Source organism: Panthera leo, chromosome C2, assembly GCF_018350215.1.
Source record: "Panthera leo isolate Ple1 chromosome C2, P.leo_Ple1_pat1.1, whole genome shotgun sequence".
Classification (NCBI taxonomy): Eukaryota; Metazoa; Chordata; class Mammalia; order Carnivora; family Felidae; genus Panthera; species Panthera leo.
Window position 1 is genome coordinate 136,490,896 of NC_056687.1, and position 23,328 is coordinate 136,514,223.

Consider the following 23,328-nt stretch of genomic DNA (forward strand, 5'->3'; position numbering starts at 1 on the left):
TGTCAAAAATCTGAGAGTTATTTGAACTACCAGTAAATTGCACACACATGCCATTCTTATTAGGCATGCAAAAATGAATGGACCATATCCCTGTCATTACTTCTTAGATGACCTGACACCAGTCATTTAGGTAAAATCTTTTCTTACAGTTAAGTGTTTGGAGGAGTGTGTGTGCAGAGATGCACACAAATTCCCATTTCTTCTTTTCATCCCACTATGCGCGATGACGATGTCATTTGTTAAAACAGCACCAAAACACCACACGTTGACTCAGACTCTGTCTTATCATGCTGTGCACTTGACAGATTTATAAAATAATATTAATCTTGGAAGCAAAAACAAAACAAAGCTAAAAAGCATAAACTATGGTCTACAAAATGCTTCTTAGAAGAAATGGATGGAAGTCCATTACTTGAAACATTTTACTAGACGATAATGGTCTGTGCTGCCTTCCCCTACCCTGGGAAGATTGCATGGCCTGTTACGCCCTTCTTTATAACACTTCATGATTTTATGGTGATATTTAAAACCTACCATTGCTGTAGCAGAAATAACATCATTTTTAAGTAGAGTCTCAGACAGCTGTGACCCCTTCACAGATGGAAATGCTCTGTAGACTCAAAATCAGCACCTCCCATAGATACATAATGTGAGCTGCAAATGTAATTTAAAATGTTCCAGTAGTTAACGTTTTAAAGAGTAAATAGGCACAGGACATTAATTTCAATAATGCTTTATTTTACCTAATGTATAAATATTACTGCACTGTGTAATCGACGTGAAAAATTATTAATGATATATTTTTACCTTCTCTTGTGCTGTCTTTGAAATCCAACGTGTATTCTATACCTACGACACATCTCAATTCATTCACTCAATTTAAAATGGTTAAAGCTCAGTGGAGTCCTACCAAAGCAATAAAGTTATATTTCATGGAAAAATATTTCACACTAAAAGTAAATTTTAAATTGATTAAATGACATTACAAATTAAGCTTCTCAGTTGTCGTAGCCACATTTCAGGTGTTCAGTACTTGCGTGTGGCCAATGGCTACTGTATCTGCACAGTATCAGTATAAACTGCTGTTTTGGACAGTACTGGTCTAAATTCTGAGGGTCATCTGTCTTCCATTGCAGAAAATTGGACATATTTTTAATATTAAGTCTTACTGATAGTCTTGTGATGGCCTAAGTCTCATGAAACCGAATTTCTGATTATTAAGGTCTGTAAACTGTTTAACTCTTAACATTTGTCGTTTCGTGATTAGCCACTTGGCGGCTGGCCTCCCTTCAGCCCTGAATATCTTAGAACGTCGTTAAGTGGCCATGGACTAATACCCAGCAAAGACTAGCCTTGAAGGTGATACAGTTCTGTGTGAAGTGCCTTAGGAAGCACAACATAAATGCGCTTCCTGGCCTTTCTGCTACCGAGGTCACTGTTTGTGATTTGACAAGATCAACACGTAAGAGGCCCATTTTGGAATTGTAACCAACAAAGTGACATTTGGGTGTTAATTAAGACAGAAAAGCCGAGAGAAGAGAAGACATGGTAGCAGGATTTTAAGGTCAGGTTTAAATTTAGGCAGATGAACTAACAGTAACAAAAGTTTTCTTTCCCAAAGATGAACCACTGCCATCACCACCACGCACAGGGGAAGTATGAAGTCATACAGAGTGAGATAAAAAAACCAACAAAAGTTAGGTAACCACTATTATTCCACTCTTTATTAAGGGTTTGAAAGTTCATTGGGAGCTTCCCAGTACCAGTTTGGGCTCATTAGAGCCAGCCTTCCCTCCCACTTTAAAGGAGATCAGGAAGGCACACAGAGAGGAGGGGTGTTAATTTTTGGAAAGCAGGTCCTGCCCTGGAAAGAGATATTTGGATCTGCTACCAAGGAATGAAGATCTGTGCAACGAAGCTTCTGACCCCTGGTCTGGTGCCACCCCCTGACCCCCACTGTACATTTATGTTGCTGGGTCCTGGGAATTTGAGACCTTGCATCCCGGGAGACCGTAAAGAAAGAGGGCTGGTGTTGAATAAACTTGCATTCTCTAGCTTCTCTTGGGTGAGTGAGCTTTCCACATTGTATGCCGTACACAGCCAGTGTACCCCAGAACTGTGGTCTGATCTCAAGAAAGCCCCTGGTTTCCCTCTGGGCCTGGGCACACATCCAGCTTTTGCAATGCCAAAGTGCATTTTTAAGTTTGAGACTGAGTCATTGAAAATGCACCTTAGCGACAGATGGTGGGAGCTCATTACTTCCTGTGTTTTGACTGAGTTTTGAATAGTCTTGAAGATCTTTATCTTCCCACCAAGGCTTTGGGGGTATGTGAGTGCTGTGTAGGCATTTTAAATTTTACTCAGAGAACTAGATGGTGGAATTCTCATCTTTCACAAATGGGACTTCTTCAGCTTCCTCTTCTTAATTTCTTCTTTTTATTTAAATTACCATTTACGTACCAGAAACTCAAGTTGCACTGTGCACTTTCCATATGGTGTCTCATATAATGCTTGTGATCACCCAACAAAGTAGGTATTATTGCTGTCCCCATTCTACAGATGAGGAAATGGAGACTTAAAAACATAATTAAATTCTCCAAGTCAAGCAGCCCGTTAAGTGGCAAAGCAAGGATTTGACCCCAGGTGTGTCTGACTACAGGACTCACCACGCGATGTTGCAGAATAGAATGGTTGTCCTCGAACTGGACCCAACTGCTTATATCGGGGCGAGCGAATCTGACTTCAAGTTCCATTAGCTGGCAGTGATACTGACCTAGTTTCTTCCCCTGTGGTTAGTGGTATGAGAGTCACCATGCTTGGATATTTCAGATCATCTGGGATGTTGAAGGGATATTGATGGTGCTTGTCTCCTCTGACCACAGGTGGCTGTGTTACTGCAACGTGCCCCAGTTCTGTGACAGTCTACCTCGGTATGAAACCACCCAGGTGTTTGGGAGAACACTGCTGCGCTCAGTCTTCACAGTTATGAGACGACAACTCCTGGAGCAGGCGAGGCAGGAAAAAGACAAACTGCCACTTGAGAAACGGACTCTAATCCTCACCCACTTCCCAAAGTAAGAGAGCACTCCTGCAGGTCTTTGATCCTGGAGCTTGAGATCGATGCACACGTTCCAAAGCCTGTATCAGCCACGAGGTCAGGAATGATAGCAAAAGCGTCCCAGGGAGGAGGCGGAAGGGACCCTCTCCTTCTCACCTCCCTTTGTGAGTCGTCTTGGGAATTGCACAACGCATCTGTTATTAGCTGCAATCTGTGTTGCTGGCAGTCGTAGCTCCCTGAGCCCCAGCTCATCCCACCCGAGTCATTGTGTCTGGGTCTCGGGATGGGGAAGCTGCCAGGAAGCTAGGGGACCATGGGGGAGAGTGGTAGAAGCAGTTTCCATCTACTCAGAAGTGGTGCAGGACAAGTTTAGTTCGCTGGTTTTTTTTCCATCCCAGATCTCTAACCCTTTCTAAGACCTGGTGAATCACTTCTGCCTCAGCCACAGTCGGCCTGCCCCCTCACTCTAAACTAGACCCCAACAGTGGGCTGGAAAGGAGTAGAGAGGCTTCCTTTAAAATGATCTTTGTACCTCTCTACTCGGTTTCTTTTTCTTTATTAAAAAAAATTGTTAATGTTTATTTTTGAGAGAGAGAGAGAGAGAGAGAGAGAGAGCGAGAGCAGGGGAAGGGCAGAGAGAGAGGGAGACACAGAATCTGAAGCAGGTTGCAAGCTGTCAGCACAGAGCCTGACGTGGGGCTCGAAGCCACGAACCGCAAGATCATGACCTCAGCCGAAGTCAGACGCTTAACCAACTGAGCCACCTGGGTGCCCCTCTACTCAGTTTTTTAGAGAATATGCCTGACTCCTATGCACCATGCTTTCTGTGCCTGCCAGAGCTTCCAACATATAAATAATCACTTACGTATTTTTCAAATGAAAGAAGTGTGTCAAAGGAATAGGGAGTTGCAGTGCTGTAACATTGACATTGGAAGTGCATTTTCAGTGCTAAGAACCAAAAGTTGAAGCTAAAAGGCTGACTGCTCATGAGAGGGGCTGAGGATGCTGTGGCCAACTTGTCATGGAGCAGTGACAGCAAGACATGAGGGAGATGGTTCATTCTGGGGCATCATTCTGCCCAGAGCAGCGCTTTGGTGTGGGGGAAGTCGAAGGTATAATTTGAAAGGACTTTCTAGGTATGATAGAGTCTGTCTTCCCCCGCCCATTAAGAACTGCTCATGTAGAGAAGAGATGGAGAAAGGAGATATTCTTTAACCAAAGACTGATAATACCCTGTTTTAGCAGGGAAACTAGATTTTTATTAAGTTACAATTATTGTATTACCCAGTTTGTTTCTCAGGAAAGATACCTTTAATTAAAAAAAATTTTTTTTAATGTTTATTTTTGAAAGAGAGTGTGAGAGACAGAGCACGAGTGGGGGAGGGGCGGAAAGAGAGGGAGACACAGAATCCGAAGCAGGCTCCAGGCTCCGAGCTGTCAGCACAGAGCCCTACACAGGGCTCCAACCCACAAACCATGAGATCATGACCTGAGCTGAAGTCAGATGCTCAACTGACTGAGCCACCCAGGTGCCCCAACATAGCTTTAATTTTAAAGAATAAGTTAGGTCTAAAACAACCACAAAAATAGTTTTTTGATAGAAATTGACTGAAAATTCCTTGGCAGTGTAACACAAATCTTGAGCCGTGGGTAGAGGGCATCATGGGTAATTCTGATGAGCTTTAGCTGAATGCCCAATGTTTGTACATAAATCCTAGCTTCCTGATTTTCAATGTATTATTAAGCAGCTGGTACCTAAGACAGGCATGACATGAACACTTTGGCGTTCTCCGGGAAAGAAGGTTCAGCACCACTGAAATTGGAGTTTGGGTGTTTACCCCTAAATGGCTTATGATCTCTGGGCACACTCGTGTATTCGGTGGCTGCCTTTTAGCTTTCCTTAGGGATTTAAAGCGATTTTCTTATTTCTCTATTACATTTGCCACATAAGCAGCATTTTACACTTTTCATATTACAGTTGTCATTCTCTGTCTCCAAGCCAAGGAACAAAGAGGACCCTCCCCCTACCCCACCTTTTGTGGTACTTAAAGAGAAATTTTAATTACCTAACATAGTAACAATTTTTCCCCCATAGCAAAGTCATCTTGCTTCTTGGGAGATATTTGCTAATTATAACGTGTTATGTTCCTTCATCCCATAGTTCTGGCGTGCTTCTGCTACTGAGTTAAAAAATCAGTGCTGCTTTTTTTTTTTTTTTTTTTTTTTTTCCTTCTCTATTACTAATGGTAGGGTAAAACTACCACCCACTTCTCCTTTGAAATCCCTTGTCATTGAATATAACAACATTGGGCCCAATAGGGATTTATCCCCATAGCCTTGGCAGCTGAATCATATATATTGAAGCTTGAGGTGCTGTGTGGGTCCTGGGCACTGTCTCAGACTGAGAGCTGTGACTGGCTTCATGCCATTGTGCAGGGTGGCTGTGGCTCTCACATGTACTTGCGGGGCTTACGTCCTTGTTGTTGTCCTCCTCCTATGTGCCCTTTCTTCCACTTGGCTTTAACTCGTGCCTCTCCTCCCACCCACCTACTTACAGGGTTGTTTAAAAAATGTTTAGTGTCTGTATTTCATTCTACAAGTGATAAATGCACCTGCTGATGAAAATACGAAAATTTGATTAAGAGAGAACAAAGAAGCAAATGGCTCCCCCATAGCCCTACCATTCCGAACTACTTTTAGTGTTTTTAGGTATTTCTCTATTTCTCCATGTAGTGTGTTCTTTTATTCTATATACAATTTTATATTGTGTGTGTGTGTGTTTATATATATACATAAAGCAAGCACTTTCTCATGACATTTCATAAGGCTGTTCTTTATTACAATGAAATAAATGTATTTACGTATATACATAAAACACACATACATGTGCATATAAAATTATTTTTCCTAAATTATTAATGGCATTATTCCTTGATGAGTCTTTGGAGGGCTTTGTGAAGAGTGTTCTGACCATGTAATTACTGATAGAGAAAGAGCCTAGAAAAGGAAAGGAAATTTACTTCTGTGATGAAGGGCAGTTGGGAAAATCTTGAGGGCTGTGTAAGGTAGGAAAAGAGGAAAAGACCTCAAGCACCTTCTTTCTCATCAGCAAGATCAAAATGATCTCAGAATGTGTTGCTGTCAGCCTTTCCATAATTGGTAAGAAACACACTAAAATGTTTTAAAACGTAAGATAATGGTGGCTTGCTTAGGAAGTAGAAGTGACTCATGCAGTTTCTAGAAACCATGAATTAAACTATCGAGTGCAGGTAGGTGTTCATTCAAGTGGTTTGTTTTTAAATCTGAGATTTAACCCGAGCAGCAAGTAAAAAGACCCCTTAGGACCTTTCCCCATCTGTTTTCACTTATGCAAAACAAGCTTCTCCCATCCCTGAAACCATTTAGAATTTTGCAGTCATTGATAAATGAGAATAGTGGTACTTTTAGTGATGGTGATGAGGAGGATGATATAGATCCTTGATCAGTTATCCAAAACCTTGATACTAATGTTTCACAGTTCAAATTTACAATATTTTGTAAAGGTAATATATAACACATATATTATTAGGGCACCTGGGTGACTCATTCAGTTAAGTGTCCAACTTCGGCTCAGGTCATGATCTCATCGTTCGTGAGTTTGAGCCCCCCCTTCAGGCTCTGTGCTGACAGCTCAGAGCCTGGAGCCTGCTTCGGATTCTGTGTCCCCAACTCCCTCTAACCCTTCCCCGCCCCTCTCCCTCTCAAAAATAAATTAAAAAAAAATTAAAAATAACGCATACAATATATCATGGTTCTAGGGATGCAGGCAATCCCCCTAAATCAAATCCATTTATAATTATAAAAATTATAAATAGTTTTATGTTTGTTCGGGTCAGATTGTTGCCAGATGGGTTATGGAAGATCTTTTTTTTTTTTAATGTTTACTTATTTATTTTTGAGAGTGAGAGTGAGCAGGGGAGGGGCAGAGAGAGAGGGAGAGAGAGGATCTGAAGCTCAGTACAGAGACAGATGGGGGGGCGACAACTCACGAACTGTGAAATCATGACCTGAGCTGAAGTCAGAGGCTTAGCCGACTGGGCCACCCCGGCACCCCTGGAAGATCTTTTTTTAAAGAGCTTGTGGATTTCAGAATTTCAGAGACAGGAGAGCGGACTCTTCATATTCAACCTTTGTTACATGATTGCCTTGTGAACTTCGGGAGGGCAAGGTGGTGGTTCTGTTCACTCTGTCCTAACAGCATCTGGCACAGTATCTGGCGCTGGGTAGACACTCGGTCAGTGTTTGTTGAACGAATGAGTGGAGCATTTACTAGGGGTCAGGCACCATTTCGTGCCTGCACCTCAGCGTATCCCTCACGACTACCCTGCACAGGAATTACTGTTGATATTTCTGTTTTATGGAAGAGGAAGCTGAGGAAGAGGAAATTAAGAATGTGTCCCAGGGGTCACAGAAATTAAGTGTTGAACTTGGCAAATGGATTCTAGAGCTCAGGCTCTTAGTCTCTTTTCTGTATCCTTCCGCTAGAATTAATGTGCCTCAAGAAGAGGCTTGTAGGAAGATACTTCAGTACCAGATGTATAGATCTGTGTGTGTAGTTAAATCATAGTTCTTCAACTTTGGTGTACAGAAGTCTAAGGTACTTATCAAAATTTGGTTACCTAGGCCTGTTCTCATGGACTTCAATTCAGTAAGCCCAGGTAGGGCTTGGTTATCCGTATTTCTAACAAGGTCTCATCCATTTGGTTTATAATATGACCGGAAGTATAACATAGTAGTCACTGGTTCTTTTTAAAAAATGTTTGTTTATTTTTGAGAAAGAGAGAGACAGAGTGCGAGCAGGGGAGGGGCAGAGAGAGAGGGAGACACAGAATCCGAAGGGGGCTTCAGGCTCCAAGCTGTCAGTACATTGTCAGAGCCCAACGTGGGGCTTGAACTCATGAACCACAAGAGCATGACCTGAGCTGAAGTCAGATACTTAACTGACTGAACCACCTAGGCACCCTGGTTCTTTTTTAAAAAAAATTTTTTTTTAATTAGCTATTTATTTTTGTTAAGTAATCTCTGTGCCTAACGTGGGGCTTGACCTCCCAACCCCTGGATCAAGAGTCATATGCTCTTCTGACTGAGCCAGCAAGGTGCCCCTCAATCATTTATTCTAATCCTAGCCCTGCAGTTTATTAGTTGTGGAACTTTGTACCAGTTATTTAATCTCTTTGCTTGAAGTTTTTCTTCTGCAAAACGAGTATAATAATGGGTTCCATTGCATAGGTTTGTTAGGAGAGCACCTGAGTTAATAATACATCAACCACGTAGAACAATGTCTGTCATGTAGTAAGCGTATGTGTGTGACAATAAAAATAAAATATGTAACTCACTGGGTTGGTATGAGGATTCAATAAGAAGTTCATAGGACAGTGCAGGCACATGGCAAGCGTTCGATAAATATTAGTTTTGCGTTGAACAATGACAGCTACATAGATGGTGGAAATCTTGCTCTGGGGCTCACTGAGGAATGCTCAGTGGAATGCATTCCTACTGATGTATGCTCTGTGCATTCTATGTTATGTCAATCTGTGCAGAATCAAAAGAGAATAAATTTGTGGAAATGCATTTCTTTATTTGAATATACCAGGCCCACCCACAGATCATCATTTGAGTCATAATTCGCGATCGTATTTCTGAGTTGAAGGTGAGAGGCTGATGTTGGGGTGCTTGCCATAAATGGTTAGGGTTTTCATCCTTCTAGTAATATATTAGTAATATATTTTGATCTTATTATTGCTTTCACTCTTGTGTCTAGGTTTCTATCCATGTTAGAAGAAGAAGTTTATAGTCAAAACTCTCCTATCTGGGATCAGGATTTTCTCTCAGCCTCTTCTAGAACCAGCCAGCTAGGAATCCAAACAGGTAAATTTCTTTTTGCATAAATCAGAGAACAACCAGAATGTGTTAGTCACAGCTCACTCTGCATTTATTTGTGGGTTTTTTTTGTCAAAAAATCGAAGAACAGAGCCGGCCAAAAAGTAACACCTTGGCAAATCTTACATGTGCATCTCGGTTAATGAAGAGAGCAGGTGCAAATCAGTTAAAACAACCCCTCCTTGTGCTATTGAGTTTGCTTAGCTTGCATATTAGGAGGTGTAAAATGCCGTACAGCTCAGCTCTGTAGTCAAATGCTGGCTTTTTAAAAAGACACTTAAAGTCTTGGTCAGTAGTGGCCAGATATGCCCAGGAATCAAGCCTTGGTCTGGTTTCTGAATCTGTGATGTCAGTTTTGTGCATCAAGTTACTGTCATGGATAAAGGTAGGGTGGTGAGTGGAGGAGAGCCATCTTGAGTCTCAGGTCGTGAAGTACTTCCTAGTGGGGCCAGAGCATCTTTGCCGTTGCTTTGGGTGGCAGCAGCTAGTATTTTGTGACGGAAGAAGGCATGTGACTTCTAGAGTCCCACTGATCCCAGAGAGAGGCTCTGAACTGCTGCCTTTGACGCTAGGAAGACTCAGAGAAGTTTGGCAAGAGATGCCAAAGCAGTCATTCCTATGTGGCCGTGGAGAAAGCAGAATGCAGAATTTCCATATTAGAGTTTTTAGTACATCTAGCTCAGTGTATAGTATTTTTGCCTCTAGCAAAAAAAAATCTTTTTTGCAAACGGTAAAAGTCACCTTCTTTAGTGTATGGTTCTGTGAATTTTGATAAACACATGCAGTTAAATAACCACCAGTACCATTAAAATACAGAATAGTTGCTTCACCCCGGAAAATTCCCTTGCAACCCTCTGTAGTTCGTTCATTGCCCCACCACCAGTCTTGGCAACCACTGATTTGTTTTTTGTTCCTGGAGTTTGCTTTTTCTAGAATGTCATATGAATGGAATCATATGGTACACCATTTTTTGAGTCTGACTTCTTTCATTCAGCATAATACATTTGAGAAGGTGATTAATAATGTTTTTCTTATCTAGCGCCCAAGTTTGGATGTAAATATAATTAAATCCCTACAAAGCAGAGTACTTAGGGAATGAGGTATTTTGGTTTGGATCAAATCCTTTTTGTTTGAATTCTTGTTTTTAGAGACCCCAGTTTCTAGCATTTACGGACATATCCTCTGTAGTGATTGGGCATGTCCTCTGTATTGCTCTCTCTGTCCCTGTGCTGTTCACTTTGTCTTTATCTCATCTGGTTTTCAAATAACATCTCTCCCACAAACCCTCTCCTTGCTCCTCCCATGCCTTCCAGCAAGGACTGCATCTCTTTTCTTCCAAACTTTCACAGAACCTTGAATATATCTTATCTTTGGTTCTCTAGCTTGGCTGTGTGGTGGCCTCACTTGTGATTGAAAATAATATTGATTTCTGAGGCTTCTCCCGAGAGAGTGATGTAATTGGTCTAGCCTGGACATTGAGAATTTTAAAAGCTCCCCAGGTGATTCTGATGTGCAGCCGTATTTGAGAACTGCTGTGTCACGCAGCACTTACCTCGTGCTGTCCTAAGCCCACTTTTTTTCTGTAAGTCTTCTGTCTCCAGTGAGTGTGGTGGTCAGAGGCTGTTTGCCACAATAATAATAACAGACTTCCATTAAGTCCTTGCCTGTGAAGTCTGCTTCATAGTGAATTAGCTCAAGCCCAGAGAAGTTGGTATTATTATCCCCTTTATATAGATGAGAAATAGAAGCTCAGAGAGGAGCACCAAGTTGCCCACAACCAGAGCTCCTAAGTGATGGAATTGGGTTTCATGCCCAGTCTGTGAAATTCCTCAACTACTACACCCCATGAGGAGCCAGCCAGACCTCGAGCCAGGCTTTCTAGCATGTGCTGTGAATGTGCCGGCAGATAGACGCTTGTGGGAGGAGTGAGTGAAGAGCAGTTTCCTCCTTCAGGCAGGAGGACACCAAAGCAATTCAGCAGGATCAGCTGAGTTCTTTGCTGGAGGGTCTTCCAGAGAGGATTCCTCTTTGTGAAAACTCCCCTTAATCCTTGCCCTCCTGGAATGCCTCCCTGGTGTGTTCAGCTTCTAGCGCATTTTATGTCTTAGCACAGGATGGAGAAGGCAGAGGTTGTGTCTGACTCTCCGGGAGTTCCACATTTATTTGTGTGGCTGAGGTTGTAACCCGGTTGAACTGCATTGTCCTCTTTAGTGTTACCCAAAGCTGTCAGAAGCAGGCTGCCTTCTCCTTTTTTTTTTTTTTTTTTTTTTTTAACTGTAATTGCAGTGTGTTCTCTGGGGGGAAAGAAGAGTGTAATCATCTACTTAATTGGCATGTCTGCACATCTATGCAGCTGTGATAAATGACATTCGTAATGATGGCTCTGAAGTTTTGCAAGATACTCAAATGTCTTCAGAATAACCAGAGCTTCCCCTTTGTGTGCAATCACTCCAGTGCACTTTGAGATTCAGAAGTCCTGTTTCCTGGAAGGAAAGCCATATGTATGTGTGTATATATATATACACACACATATATATATGGCCGGGCACTTTGGTATATTCTCAGTGCTGTGGAATGGTGTCTGTCTGTAAACTTACTCCATCACTTTCCTGGCTGTTCAAAACGTCCTCTGGGGACCGAACTGTGGCTGCATTGAAACTTAGTTGAACGTTCTCTCTGGGCATCTGGCTTTACTGCTATACTCTGTCCTGTACGTGACCAGTGCCACTGAAAATGTCTGTATTCTTCATCTGCTCTCACCACACTAGCTACCAATCAGCAGCACACTGGCAAAGCAATATCCTATTTCTGACAATGGCTTTTATAAAAGAAAAGAAAAGAAAAGAAAAGATGTTTTTTTAATTTGTAAATATTCTCAAACTTACAGAAAAGTTATAACAATAGGACAAAGAAATCTGGTATATTCTATATCCTTCGCCCAGATTCACCACTTGTTAACATTTTGCCATACTTGGTTTATCATCCTCCCTTCTTTTTTTTTTTTTCTAAACTATTTGAAAGTTGCAAACCTCATACCCCTTTACAGAGCGCAGTGAATATCTCCCAAGAACAAGGACATTCTCTTACTTAACAGCAGTACAGTTATCAAAGTAAGGAATTTAAGCTTGATGCAATATTATTACCTAACCTATAGGCTATTTTCCATTTTTGCCTCTAATCACAATCCTGTGGTTTATAGCAATTTTTGTCTGACCTCAGGAGGCACATGATGTTGGCCTCCCTCGTTGTTGGTATAAGCTTGATCACTTGGTTATGATAGTGTTTACATGGTTTCTCCACTGCAGTGTTAACCATCTTTCCTTTTGCAATAAAGAAGTATTTTTGTAGAGAGATACTTTGAAACTAGCCTGTCTTCATCAAAATTATACTCCCAAGGTTTAGCCTGCACAGATGATTCTTCCTTGAATCAATTATTACATGCTGGCTGTCAAGTGTTTTTTTTACCCCCTAACGTCCATGATTCCTTCCTTTTTATTTATTGGTATTCTCCTATAAGGAAGGCCTTTACCTTCTCCCCACTTATTTATTTATTTAATGATCCATTTATTATTATCATGTTCATTTTGGCCCCATGGCTGTTATTTTATTTTAATTAATTCATTCATTCATTTTTAAAAGATTTTATTTTGAAGTAATCTCTACACCCAACGTGGGGCTCGAACTTATGACCCCAAGATCAAGAGTCACATGCTCCATCGACCAAGCCAGCCAGGTGTCCCTCCATGGCTTTTATTTTAAAGATGATTTTGTTGTGGTGTTGGGCAGGAATGGGATGGTTGCATGTGCACGTGGTTCCTTATTGCTTAAGAAAGGAGTCACCTAATTCCTGTTTTTCTTTTTGGGGCTAGTTATCAGTCCACCTCCTGTAGCTGGGACCATTTCATATAATTCAAACTCATCTTCCCTTGAGCAACCTAATGGAGGGAGCACCAGTCCTTCCTGCAAAGGCTCTTCTGGGCTTGAGGCAAACCCAGGTAAGCTTGTAAGGGGGCATAAGAGAGGGCAATGATTGCCATAGAAGTCCTGTTATCTCAGGAGTGCAAAAGGTAGATTTAGACCAGCTACAGATTGTGTATGTCCAGGATTTTTATGGCTGGAAATCACTTTGAGCTGAATTGGTTAGTTACAAAATGCAACCCAAATGCAGAGTCTTAAACAACAAAGCAACCCAAAATGCAGAGTCTTAAAGCCATAATCATTTATTATCGTAGCTCACTCATTCTGTGTTTCCTGGTAGGTTGTAGATCTCAGCCAACCTCATTCAGTCAGTCTTTGCTAGGCTTGCTCGTGAGCCTACCTATTGACTGGGGGCTCTGTTCTGGGCTAGAGCACTTAAACTGGAGCATCTCTGTTCCAAATATTTCTCATCTTCCTCCTGGGATCACTGGGCTGCTTTTCTTGGAGCAGAATATGTCCTTCTGACAATGGCAGAAGTACCAGAGAACAAGTAGAAATACAGTTTCTAGAAGCCTGGACTCAGAACTGGTATACCATCACCCCTGCCTTATTTTGTCAACTAAAGCCAATTACATGGTCGAACTCAGATTCAAGGGGTGGAGAAATGTACTCTTACTTCTTTTGTAGGAAGAACCGCAAAGTCACATGGCAAGAGTGTGGATACCTGGAGGGTAAAGAATTTGGCTGCTAATGTAATCTGCCATGTGGGCAAAACCATCTCTTGACCCTAAAGGCATTTCCTAGTTACAGAATGTTTTGAAGGTTGTCCTTCTGTCCATGGGCTTAACATCACACACGTTTTGGATATGACCAAATCTTGACATTAAAGAAGTGTCAGACCAGAGGAAAGAAGAGAATTTTAAATGCAGTACCACATATTTAACATGTGTGCCACCATTTACTTTCTCACTTCCAAGGGAGATGCCACTCATCAATGCAGAAACTCTTTGCCAGTGAGCTTGGATGTAGCCTCAGATACTTTCTTACAATGACACTAACAGCAATTTATCAAGTTTGGGGCATGTTATTATAAACCTTGGCTACAAAATAAATAGTTCAAAGCATTACTTTTTGGGGAATCATAGAATTTGGAGGCATGTTGGTCAAATGACTGAAAATATTCTCATTTACAACTAAAAAAGAGTTATAATAACAAGAACTCAACAAAAGCCATTTAATAAGTGGTATAATGTTTATGGAAGCATCTCATATAGACAAGATACGTTACATTGTTCTGCTCCTTTAACTAAAGATGTGTGGAAATGTGCCTAGTGGGATTCACAAGTGAGGAATAATTAGATTTGAACATCTAAACAAATTTTAAACTTATTGTAAAAATAAATTTATGACATTTTATGACAGGGGGAAAAAAAGAGGAAAAACCAACCATGATAGTAGAAAGGACAAACAAGCCACCATGTAATCTAAGGAAGAAAGTGGGAAAAAGTTCTCTTTGCCTTTGCCTGGCTTTTCCCAGCATGTGACATGTCGAGAATGGCCCTACTCACTTTGTGGGGTATCATTTTATGGCAAAAAAGTATTGTGAGAGATAAAGAGGGATTCATTTATTTATTTAAAGTTTATTTGTTTTGAGAGAGACAGAGACAGCACAAGTCGGGGAGGGGCAGAAAGAGAGGGAGGGAGAGAGAGAATCCCCAGCAGGCTCCACACTGTCAGCACGGAGCCTGATGTGGGGATTGAACTCATGAAACCATGAGATCATGACCTCAGCCCAAACCAAGAGTCGGAACCTTAACTGATTGAGCCACCTGGGTGCCCCAAGAGGGTTATTTTATAATGAAAAAATTAAATTCACTAGCAAAATAAACATTTCATTAGTATAGGTCAAATATATATAGTCATACATAATATACACGTACCTATACATATACACGCATGCATACATCATAAAAGAAATTTCCAGAACTGGAAAGAGAAACAACCCAATCAACCAATAGTTGAAGGCTTGAAGCAACATCTCTGAGTAATTCATAGTTCAAATGGACAAAGCTATCAAAAAAGATACAGAAACTCTGAAAACATAATCAGTAAGCTTACTCTAATGGATATACAGAGATCATTACTCCTAAAAATCATACAATACACATTACTTTCAAGAAGACAATACACATTTACAATTAATTGGTCATATTTTAGGTTCTAAAGTAAGTTTCAGAAATTTTTGATGTTTTGTTATCATATGAACCATGTTCTTTGGCCACAAAGGGACTAAATTTAGAGATTAATAACCAGTGATAACTGAAATCACCCCTTGCATTTGCAAATGAACACATAACTCATATAGCAAGTTAAAAAATTATCATAGAAAGTAGAAAATATTCTGAATGTATCTGTGGTTGGTGATTATTGGGACCTCCTCCCTTCTCTTTCCCATCTTCCACAGCCACCCCTTCCTGGGTAAATGGAGAGTTGACTTCCATGCCCATCAATGTTAATAGAAAATTATTTGGATTAGTTGTCACGTATTATCTGCTTTGTATTTACGATCACCCATTGTTTGCCCTTTTGTTTTGATCATCACAGGAGAAAAGAGGAAAATGAATGACTCTCATGCCTTGGAGGAGGCCAAGAAACCCCGGGTTATGGGGGATATTCCAATGGAATTAATTGACGAGGTTATGTCTACCATCACGGACCCTGCAGCAATGCTTGGACCAGAGGTCAGCAAGGGTAAACCAGAGCAGCCAGCTGGTAGCCCTTTTCTGTCTCCAACTGTTGCAGGTGGGGGTGGTATCACTGAGAGATAGCATGTTAAGGCTACCCTGGTTTACATTCAACCAGGTGGTCAAGGTGTGGAGGGCAAGAAAAGCTGGTGGAGAGGTGGTGCCCCTGGGTGGATATCACACCACAGAGAAATATGCTAATAATCTCACACAGCTGAAGGTGTTCCCACCTCCCTCAGCTCTTTAACTTGAAAAATTTAAATCCTGACAAATGTTATAAAAATTTCGTGATGGAGATTCATAGTTTTTTCCAATTGAATTTTTTTTAATTAAGTTTATTTATTTGAGAGACAGAGAAAGAGAACACGAGAGGGGAGAGGCAGAGCGAGAATCCCAAGCAGGCTCCGTGCTGTCAGAGCAGAGTCCAATGCAGGGCTCAAACTCACGAACTGTGAGACCATGACTTGAGCCAAAATCAAGAGTTAACCAAGTGAGCCACTCAGGTGCCCCCCCCCCCCCCCGCCCCCCCTAGTTTCTTTATTTAGATTCACCAATTGTTGACATGCCACATTTGCATTTCCTCTGTCTCTCTCTCCTGTGAACCATTTGGAACCATTTCAGAATTAAATATAGGTGTCACAACATTTCACCCCTATTTTTACCTGTATTTCTTAAGATAAAGACTATTCCTTTACATTACCACAGTGTAGCTACCACTCAGAAAATTTAGCCAGGTCAAAACATTTTTTAATATATGGATTGGCAAACTACAGCCTACAGGCCAAATCTAGCCCACTGGCTGTTTTTGTAAATAAAGTATAATTTAAACATGTTGTCTATGTCTGCCTTGCACTACAAGAGCAGATTTGAATAATTAAGACAGCTGGTGTAGGACCTACAAAGCCTAAGCTACTTGTTACCTGGCCCCTTTATAAGACAGTCTGACCCTTGGCCTAATGTATAGAGAGCCCATATCTGAATTCCCCATATAACCATATTATGTCCTTTATAACATTTGTTGCTGTTGTTCAAGGATCAGCCAGGGATCATGAATGGCATTTAGTTCTTTCTCTTCATCTCTTTAGTCTCTTTTAATCTAGAACAGTTCCCCAGTCCGTTTTTTGTTTTTTTTAAATGGCAGTTCCATTTTGAAGAATCCTGCTCCCTAGTTTTCCATAATGACCCCTTTTGGATTTGTCTATTTATTCATGATTCGATTCAAGTAAAGCATTTTTGGTAAAAATTTTGCTGTTATCCCATTACATTGCATCCACGGGCAGGGCAGTTTAAGACATTTGTGACAGCTTCCAGGAAATGAAGAGATGTCTTGGAGATTATCTTATACAATATCTTGTAAAATTTTTTTAACGTGGCTCTGCTCCATCCATTTTTAATTTGTCATGTGTCCTTAGATATTTGTTTGATAGTATTGAGGATAATTCAGAGAACAGGAATGTTTTAAGAGAAAGATCTCATTGTAAGATTATTCTTCTCATTTCTTGTTAGATATATCCAGTCCTGGGAATCTAAGACTGTAGTACCTTTTCTGTACTTGTCTTTCAAGGAGTTAGTACCTTCGCAGATTAGTTCAGCTCGGTTTTTCAGCTGTGACATGTGGATGTGGTCACACATTAACAGATTTGTTGGGTGGATTTGATAGTGAACTGGAGTTGGCTGGTATAGGTGTGCACAAGGCAGTTGTTAAATTTTCAGGAATTTTGTGACCTGGTTGTTAAACGCAGTGTTAGCTTGAAGTTGACCACAGGGGAACCTGGTCACCTGGGCAGCCAGATGTAGACCAACGGGATGAGCAAGTGCTACCATTTGGGGCTGTTCTTCCCCAGGAGCTATTTGTTGAACATTTACCTGCACATCCCTGGGTGGATTAAATAGAATGGGGAGCATGAAGTGCCAGCACAGGATTGTGCCACCAGCTGTGGTGGAGTGGGTCAACAGATGACCCTCTGGAAAGAAAACTATCTTCCAAAAAGAGGTGCTGACACTGTAAACGTGACTGCCACTGTCGGGACTGCAGTGAGAATTTGGGGGGGGGGGTCTGTCATCCTGAGGGTTCTACAAAGTTCAGCCAGATGGGATTCCTCTAGACCAAAGAGTAGCACACAGGCCAAATCTGGTCTGCTCTCCCTCTGCTTTTAATTACTGTTTTATTGGAACACTACTACGCCCATTCATGTGTGTGTATGTCTGTGTGGCAACAGTGTTGACTAGTTGCCACCGAGACCTTCTATTTACGATCTGGCCCTTTGCAGGAAGGTTTGATGACTCCTAATCTACAATAAATATGCATGTACATATATAATACTGTAATCTCTCAAAATGTTTTTTCTCCCTTTTCTGTTTTGTTTTCGTAACTTGTATATGTTGTTTGGGTCCCTGAAAATCCACAAATGAGCATCTTATTAGAACAAGTAAGAGAAACATTGAGATCCCATCTCCATTGTCTTAAGAGAAGAGCTCTGCCTGATTTCTCTTGTCTCCCACATTGCAGACCAATTTACTGTCAGCACATTCAGCCAGGGATGAGGCAGCGAGGCTGGAGGAGCGCAGGGGTGTGATTGAATTTCACGTGGTCGGCAATTCCCTGAACCAGAAACCCAACAAGAAGATTCTGATGTGGCTAGTCGGTCTCCAGAATGTGTTCTCCCACCAGCTGCCCCGGATGCCCAAAGAGTATATCACACGGCTTGTCTTTGACCCGTAAGTGGTGCTCGACTGCCTGGCTCTTCTTTCTTTCTTATTTCCTTTTTAAATGAAGGAGGAACCACTCAGATACTAGAAGTCAGCCAGGGTCACTGAATCCAGCTGCCTCTTGTCGTGCCAGGGAATACAGAGCTCTATCAGGCTAAGTGCCATGCTTAAAAGCAGTAAGATTATTTGTTCAACAATTCATACATTTTTTTGTTAATAATAACGAAGGTTTCTACTTTGAGTGGCTGGTGACTATCCTGTGCTTCATTCATTACAGTAGTGAAGTATTAACACCAAGAAGGGTCCCACTTTTTTCATAGCCAAAAACATGCTTGATTTTGGTATCTTAACAGGTACCACTGTTGCTGGGTCTTAACTATGGGAAGATTCCTGAGCTATCAGACAGGTACATTTGAAAATCCGTTGCTTTAAGTAAAACCCCAACAACAGAAAACCTAAAGGTCTCTAATTGAATGTATTTTAACGCATATAGCCCCACAGCCTATGTGGACTGTGATCCCTGCATGTGACCATTCAGTGTGACATTTTGGAAGTTCTGAAGAGATGCTACAGTGCAGGTTTTGACGAACTGTACATGTGGATTTGTATTCTCTTCCATCATGTTTCTGTAATATTTTTGAGTGAGAGTAAACTCTTCAGAAACATGTGCCACATTTGTCCACAACTGTGCCTTCCCTCTGAACCCTCAATTTGGGACCCTTGGCATTGAGTGTAGCACCATTCCAGTCCCGGTGAGCACCTCCACACATACTTTGTCCTTTATTTGTAAACCTCAGGCCCTTCGTAGGTGGCTGACATTTTTTTTTGGATGAATGAAGTCTTGTGCAGGCAAGCTTACTCTAGAGTCCACATTGAGAATGTTCTGTGCTGGCTTCAGCAGCTCATACACTAAAATTGGAACGATACAGAGAAGATTAGCATGGCCCCTGAGCTAGGATGACATGCAGATTCTTGAAACATTCTGTATTAAATAAAAATGAAAATAAAAATAAAAGAATGTTCTGCCAAGATAGTGGTTAGATAAAGGAAGCAGCCATAGAAACTCCAGAAAACCACTCCCCTCCTATCCTGGTTGGTTCATAAGGCACACCCCAAAAAGTATTTTTATATAACCAAAATAGGTAAAACTTTGCCATAATCTTATTCTTTCAGGAAACACAAAACCCTTGCCCTAATTAAAGATGGCCGTGTCATCGGTGGTATCTGTTTCCGTATGTTCCCATCCCAAGGATTCACAGAGATTGTTTTCTGTGCTGTAACCTCAAATGAGCAAGTCAAGGTAAGGGTAACCCAAGGTGTTAGAAGAAAAACCGAATGCGGTGCTTCTCCCTAAAGTTGTGGAGCTTGGCAAGGTCTGTCTCTGTATCATGTCTGCAGAATGTCTAAAGTGGAGTTCAGGACTTTCCGAGAAGAGTTTTCTGGCTGCAGGTGTCTGTGTATGTGTGTGACAAGAGTAGATGGTTCCATATCCCAATAGGTCAGCTTCTCCCAATGGTTTGGACCTGGGGCAAGGAACAAGGACCCCACACAGCCCCAAATGCAACTGAAGTACAGTCTATGGCAACTGAAGGGAGGTTTGAAAAGAAATCTCACTGTTCATTGTTAATTTCCACACGCACAGGCACACACACACACAGTTGGTAATGCTGAACCACCAGAAAGGATGTGGCATGGGCTACATGATTTAGGTGGCTTACACTTAAGGAAGATGTCTTATGGCTTTGTCTCTAAAACCAGTCAAGGGCTAAAGAAATTCTAGAAGGGAAGTCATGAAAAATTTGAAGAAATTTAGGTCTGTGTTTTAGAAGTATTCATGCTGGGTTTGGAATGCGGGGTGTGTGCACACATGTGCGTGTGCATGCCTACCTGTGTGTGTCTGTCTGTGTGTGTGGCTCATTTACCTTCCCACTTGGCCTTGGCATTGGTTCTTTCCTCCCCAGGAGCGAGGCTGTTACCTTGAAACTGCATTTGGTGTTGCAGTCTGACTGGAATAAACTGTAGACTCTCTGTTGTCAGAAAGACCTCAGATCTAGTGTATGTCTTGTTCTATTCTGCTGCTGCTTTTAGGAATATGGAACCAGGAAATGTGTTTTTATTATTCATTTGGTATTTTGGGAACCCTAAAAACTATCATGCAAAACTAGGGCAAATAGTGGGAAGACAATTAACTCAGGATTAGATAGCTGCTAAAAAAAATGACTGGAATGTCTGAGGCAACGTTGTCCAGTGAAATATGATGCAGTGTGCAAATGTGAGCCATGCATGTAATTTTAAGTTTTCGAGTAGCTACATTGAAAGAAAAGGAAACGGGCAAAATTAATTTTCTTTTCTTAATTAAATTTTCGTTTTTTTAAGTTTTTATTTAGAGAGAGAGAGCGCGAGTGCCCGTGGGAGAGGAACAGAGAGAGAGGGAGAGAGAATCCCAAGCAAGCTCCCCGCTGTCAGCAGAGAGCCCAACACAGGACTCCCTCTCACAAACCGTGAGATCATGACCTGAGCCGAAATCAAGACATGGATGTTCGGGCGCCTGGGTGGCTCAGTTGGTTAAGCATCCGACTTCGGCTCAGGCCATGATCTCACAGTCTGGGGTTCGAGCCCCGCGTTGGGCTCTGTGCTGCCAGCTCAGAACCTGGAGCCTGTTTTGGATTCTGTGTCTCCCTCTCTCTCTGACCCTCCCCTGTTCATGCTCTGTCTCTCTCTGTCTCAAAAATAAATAAACGTTAAGAAAAAAATTAAAAAAAAAAGAGGTGGATGTTCAACGGACAGAGTCATCCAGGCACCCTGGCAAAATTTCTTTTCTTTTCTTTTCTTTTCTTTTCTTTTCTTTTCTTTTCTTTTCTTTTCTTTTCCTTTCCTTTCCTTTCCTTTCCTTTCCTTTCCTTTCCTTTCCTTTCCTTTCTTTTCCTTTCTTTTCTTTTCTTTTCTTTTCTCTTTCCTTTTCTCTTTTCTTTTCTCTTTTCTCACAGAGCAGAGCCTGAACGGCAAATTTAATTTTAACAACGTATTTTATTTTACCCACTACCCAAAGAGGTGTCACTGTACTCAATGTCACAGAGAATCACTAATGAGACATTTTATATTCTTTGTTTTGTACTAACTCTCTGGAACCTAGGATGTGTTTTACACTTAGAACACGTCCCCATTTGGACTAGCTACATTTCAGGTGCTCCCTGGGCACATGTGGCCAGTGCTCCCATATCGGGCAGTGCAGGTCTAGGGACACTGTTGCTTGCTCTAGCTGCAAAGAAGCACTGCCGTTTACAAAAACCAGCAGTAAGTCACTGGTAGGAATCATTCTCTGATTGAGGGCTACAGCCGGTGCTGTGGGTACTTTGGTTTTCATCAATGGCTTTACTCTGGTCACAGAGCCCATGATAGCTGCTGATTTCTTCTCACGAAGCACAAGTGGGGCTTTTTGTCTTTGACTCATAGTACTGAGCAGCAAAGGATAAACAAAATTCATCAGTCATACATCTGTCATTCTGACTGGGGAAGGTGAGAGCCCAAACTGGCTCAAAACTGACGTCTCGCACTTTTTCCAAGGAATTCTGACAACGTGTCTTTAGATGGTGCTGTTGCTGTGCGTATCATTTTTTCGTTTCTGCTCGCCAAAGTGGGAAACAATTTCAAGTATGCAGAGTTTAGAGACGTACTTAAAAGCAAAATTTGTTTGGCTTTTCATAGGGAGAGGGAACTGGAAACATGTCCTTAGTTTATGATTTCAGAAAAAGATTGCAAAGTTTTTGTTTGCAGAGAAAACTTACACCAAGCACCTTGTTTGGAGAGGTTGATTGAGGGTGACGTGGACGCTTTTAGGGCCACCAGAGGAAAACTAAAGGTATTTAATATGAATTGGATACTCTGTGTTATTACTTCCCAGAAGGGCAGTTTATTTTTTTCCCAAACCATGTAATTTTCTAAAGACTTGCAGGCAGGTGGCCAAATATTACAAACCCAGTAGGAGGAACTAGAAAAAGCCACTTTTTGTAAATGACTTGAAACTGTAGTTCTAGAAAATGAAGATTAGTCTTGAAAAATGGGGAAGTTTGATAAAAGCAAGTGTTGGTGGCACCTATGTGGAAAAAACCTCAAGTTCATAAGTGGAGGTTTTAGATTTCTATTTAATATGTTAAAAATCTTGGCTAAATGATACTGTCAAATTTGCCTCCTCTCGTTTTAGAGAATCCAGCTTGCATATAAATTCCTGAGAATGAGGAAATAAGATTTGTATGTGACTTTATCTCACTCAGAGCACACGCAAGATAACATTTGAGATTTTACTTGAAGCTCGTCACCTGGTTTTAGAATTATCTTGTCATCTCAGAACTATTTGGATTTGTTATCATGCACGCTTAAAGTTACGGAGCTAATATTTATATATCTTAATATTTAAATAAACACTAAGGTTGCTAGATGGATTTAGAAAAGAAAACCTTTGGTGCACCTGGGTGGCTCAGTTGGCTGGGCGTCCGACTTTGGCTCAGGTCATGATCTCACGTTTGTGAGTTCGAGCCCCATGTCAGGCTTGTGCTGACAGCTCAGAGCCTGGAGCCTGCTTCGGATTCTGTCTCTCCCTCTCTCTCTCTCTGCCCCTCCCCTGCTCATGAGCTCTGTGTCTTCTTGTCTCTCAATAATAAACATTAAAAAATTAAAAAAAAAAAGAAAAAATAAAGTATCAGAAACTCAAATTTAAAAAAATAAGTAAATAAAACCTTTGGTGATAGTTAACAATAAAGGTGGACCAATAAAGGGAGAAAGTTCTAGGTGAAAATCTAAACATTTGTATATAGTGGTTTAATATTGCTAATTGCCTGCCAAGGAAACATTTAAGCTAATCAAGGAAATGTTTTACCTCTAGTGCCAGTCACAGTACTAGACAGGATTCAAGTTAAAAGATACAACCCTTACTCTTAAGCGATTGGAATCTGGAAAATTTATTTGGCAAGGTGACAAATAAGT

The 23,328-nt window shown here is 41.2% G+C and overlaps 1 protein-coding gene and 1 non-coding gene across 3 annotated transcripts in view; both read left to right on the plus strand.

The window, feature by feature from the left end:
- Nucleotides 1-23,328, plus strand: part of KAT2B (lysine acetyltransferase 2B) — a 103,044-nt gene that overhangs the window by 58,073 nt on the left and 21,643 nt on the right. For both annotated transcript variants that reach the window (XM_042903586.1, XM_042903587.1), the window contains 6 exons: nt 2,883-3,074; nt 8,859-8,965; nt 12,847-12,972; nt 15,500-15,636; nt 18,149-18,357; nt 19,522-19,648. In XM_042903586.1, the coding sequence (XP_042759520.1) occupies nt 2,883-3,074; nt 8,859-8,965; nt 12,847-12,972; nt 15,500-15,636; nt 18,149-18,357; nt 19,522-19,648 (898 nt within the window). The remainder of the gene's footprint in view (nt 1-2,882; nt 3,075-8,858; nt 8,966-12,846; nt 12,973-15,499; nt 15,637-18,148; nt 18,358-19,521; nt 19,649-23,328) is intronic.
- LOC122198966 lies at nt 19,234-19,340 on the plus strand. The gene has a single exon (XR_006193252.1). It is a non-coding gene; the product is annotated as a U6 spliceosomal RNA (small nuclear RNA).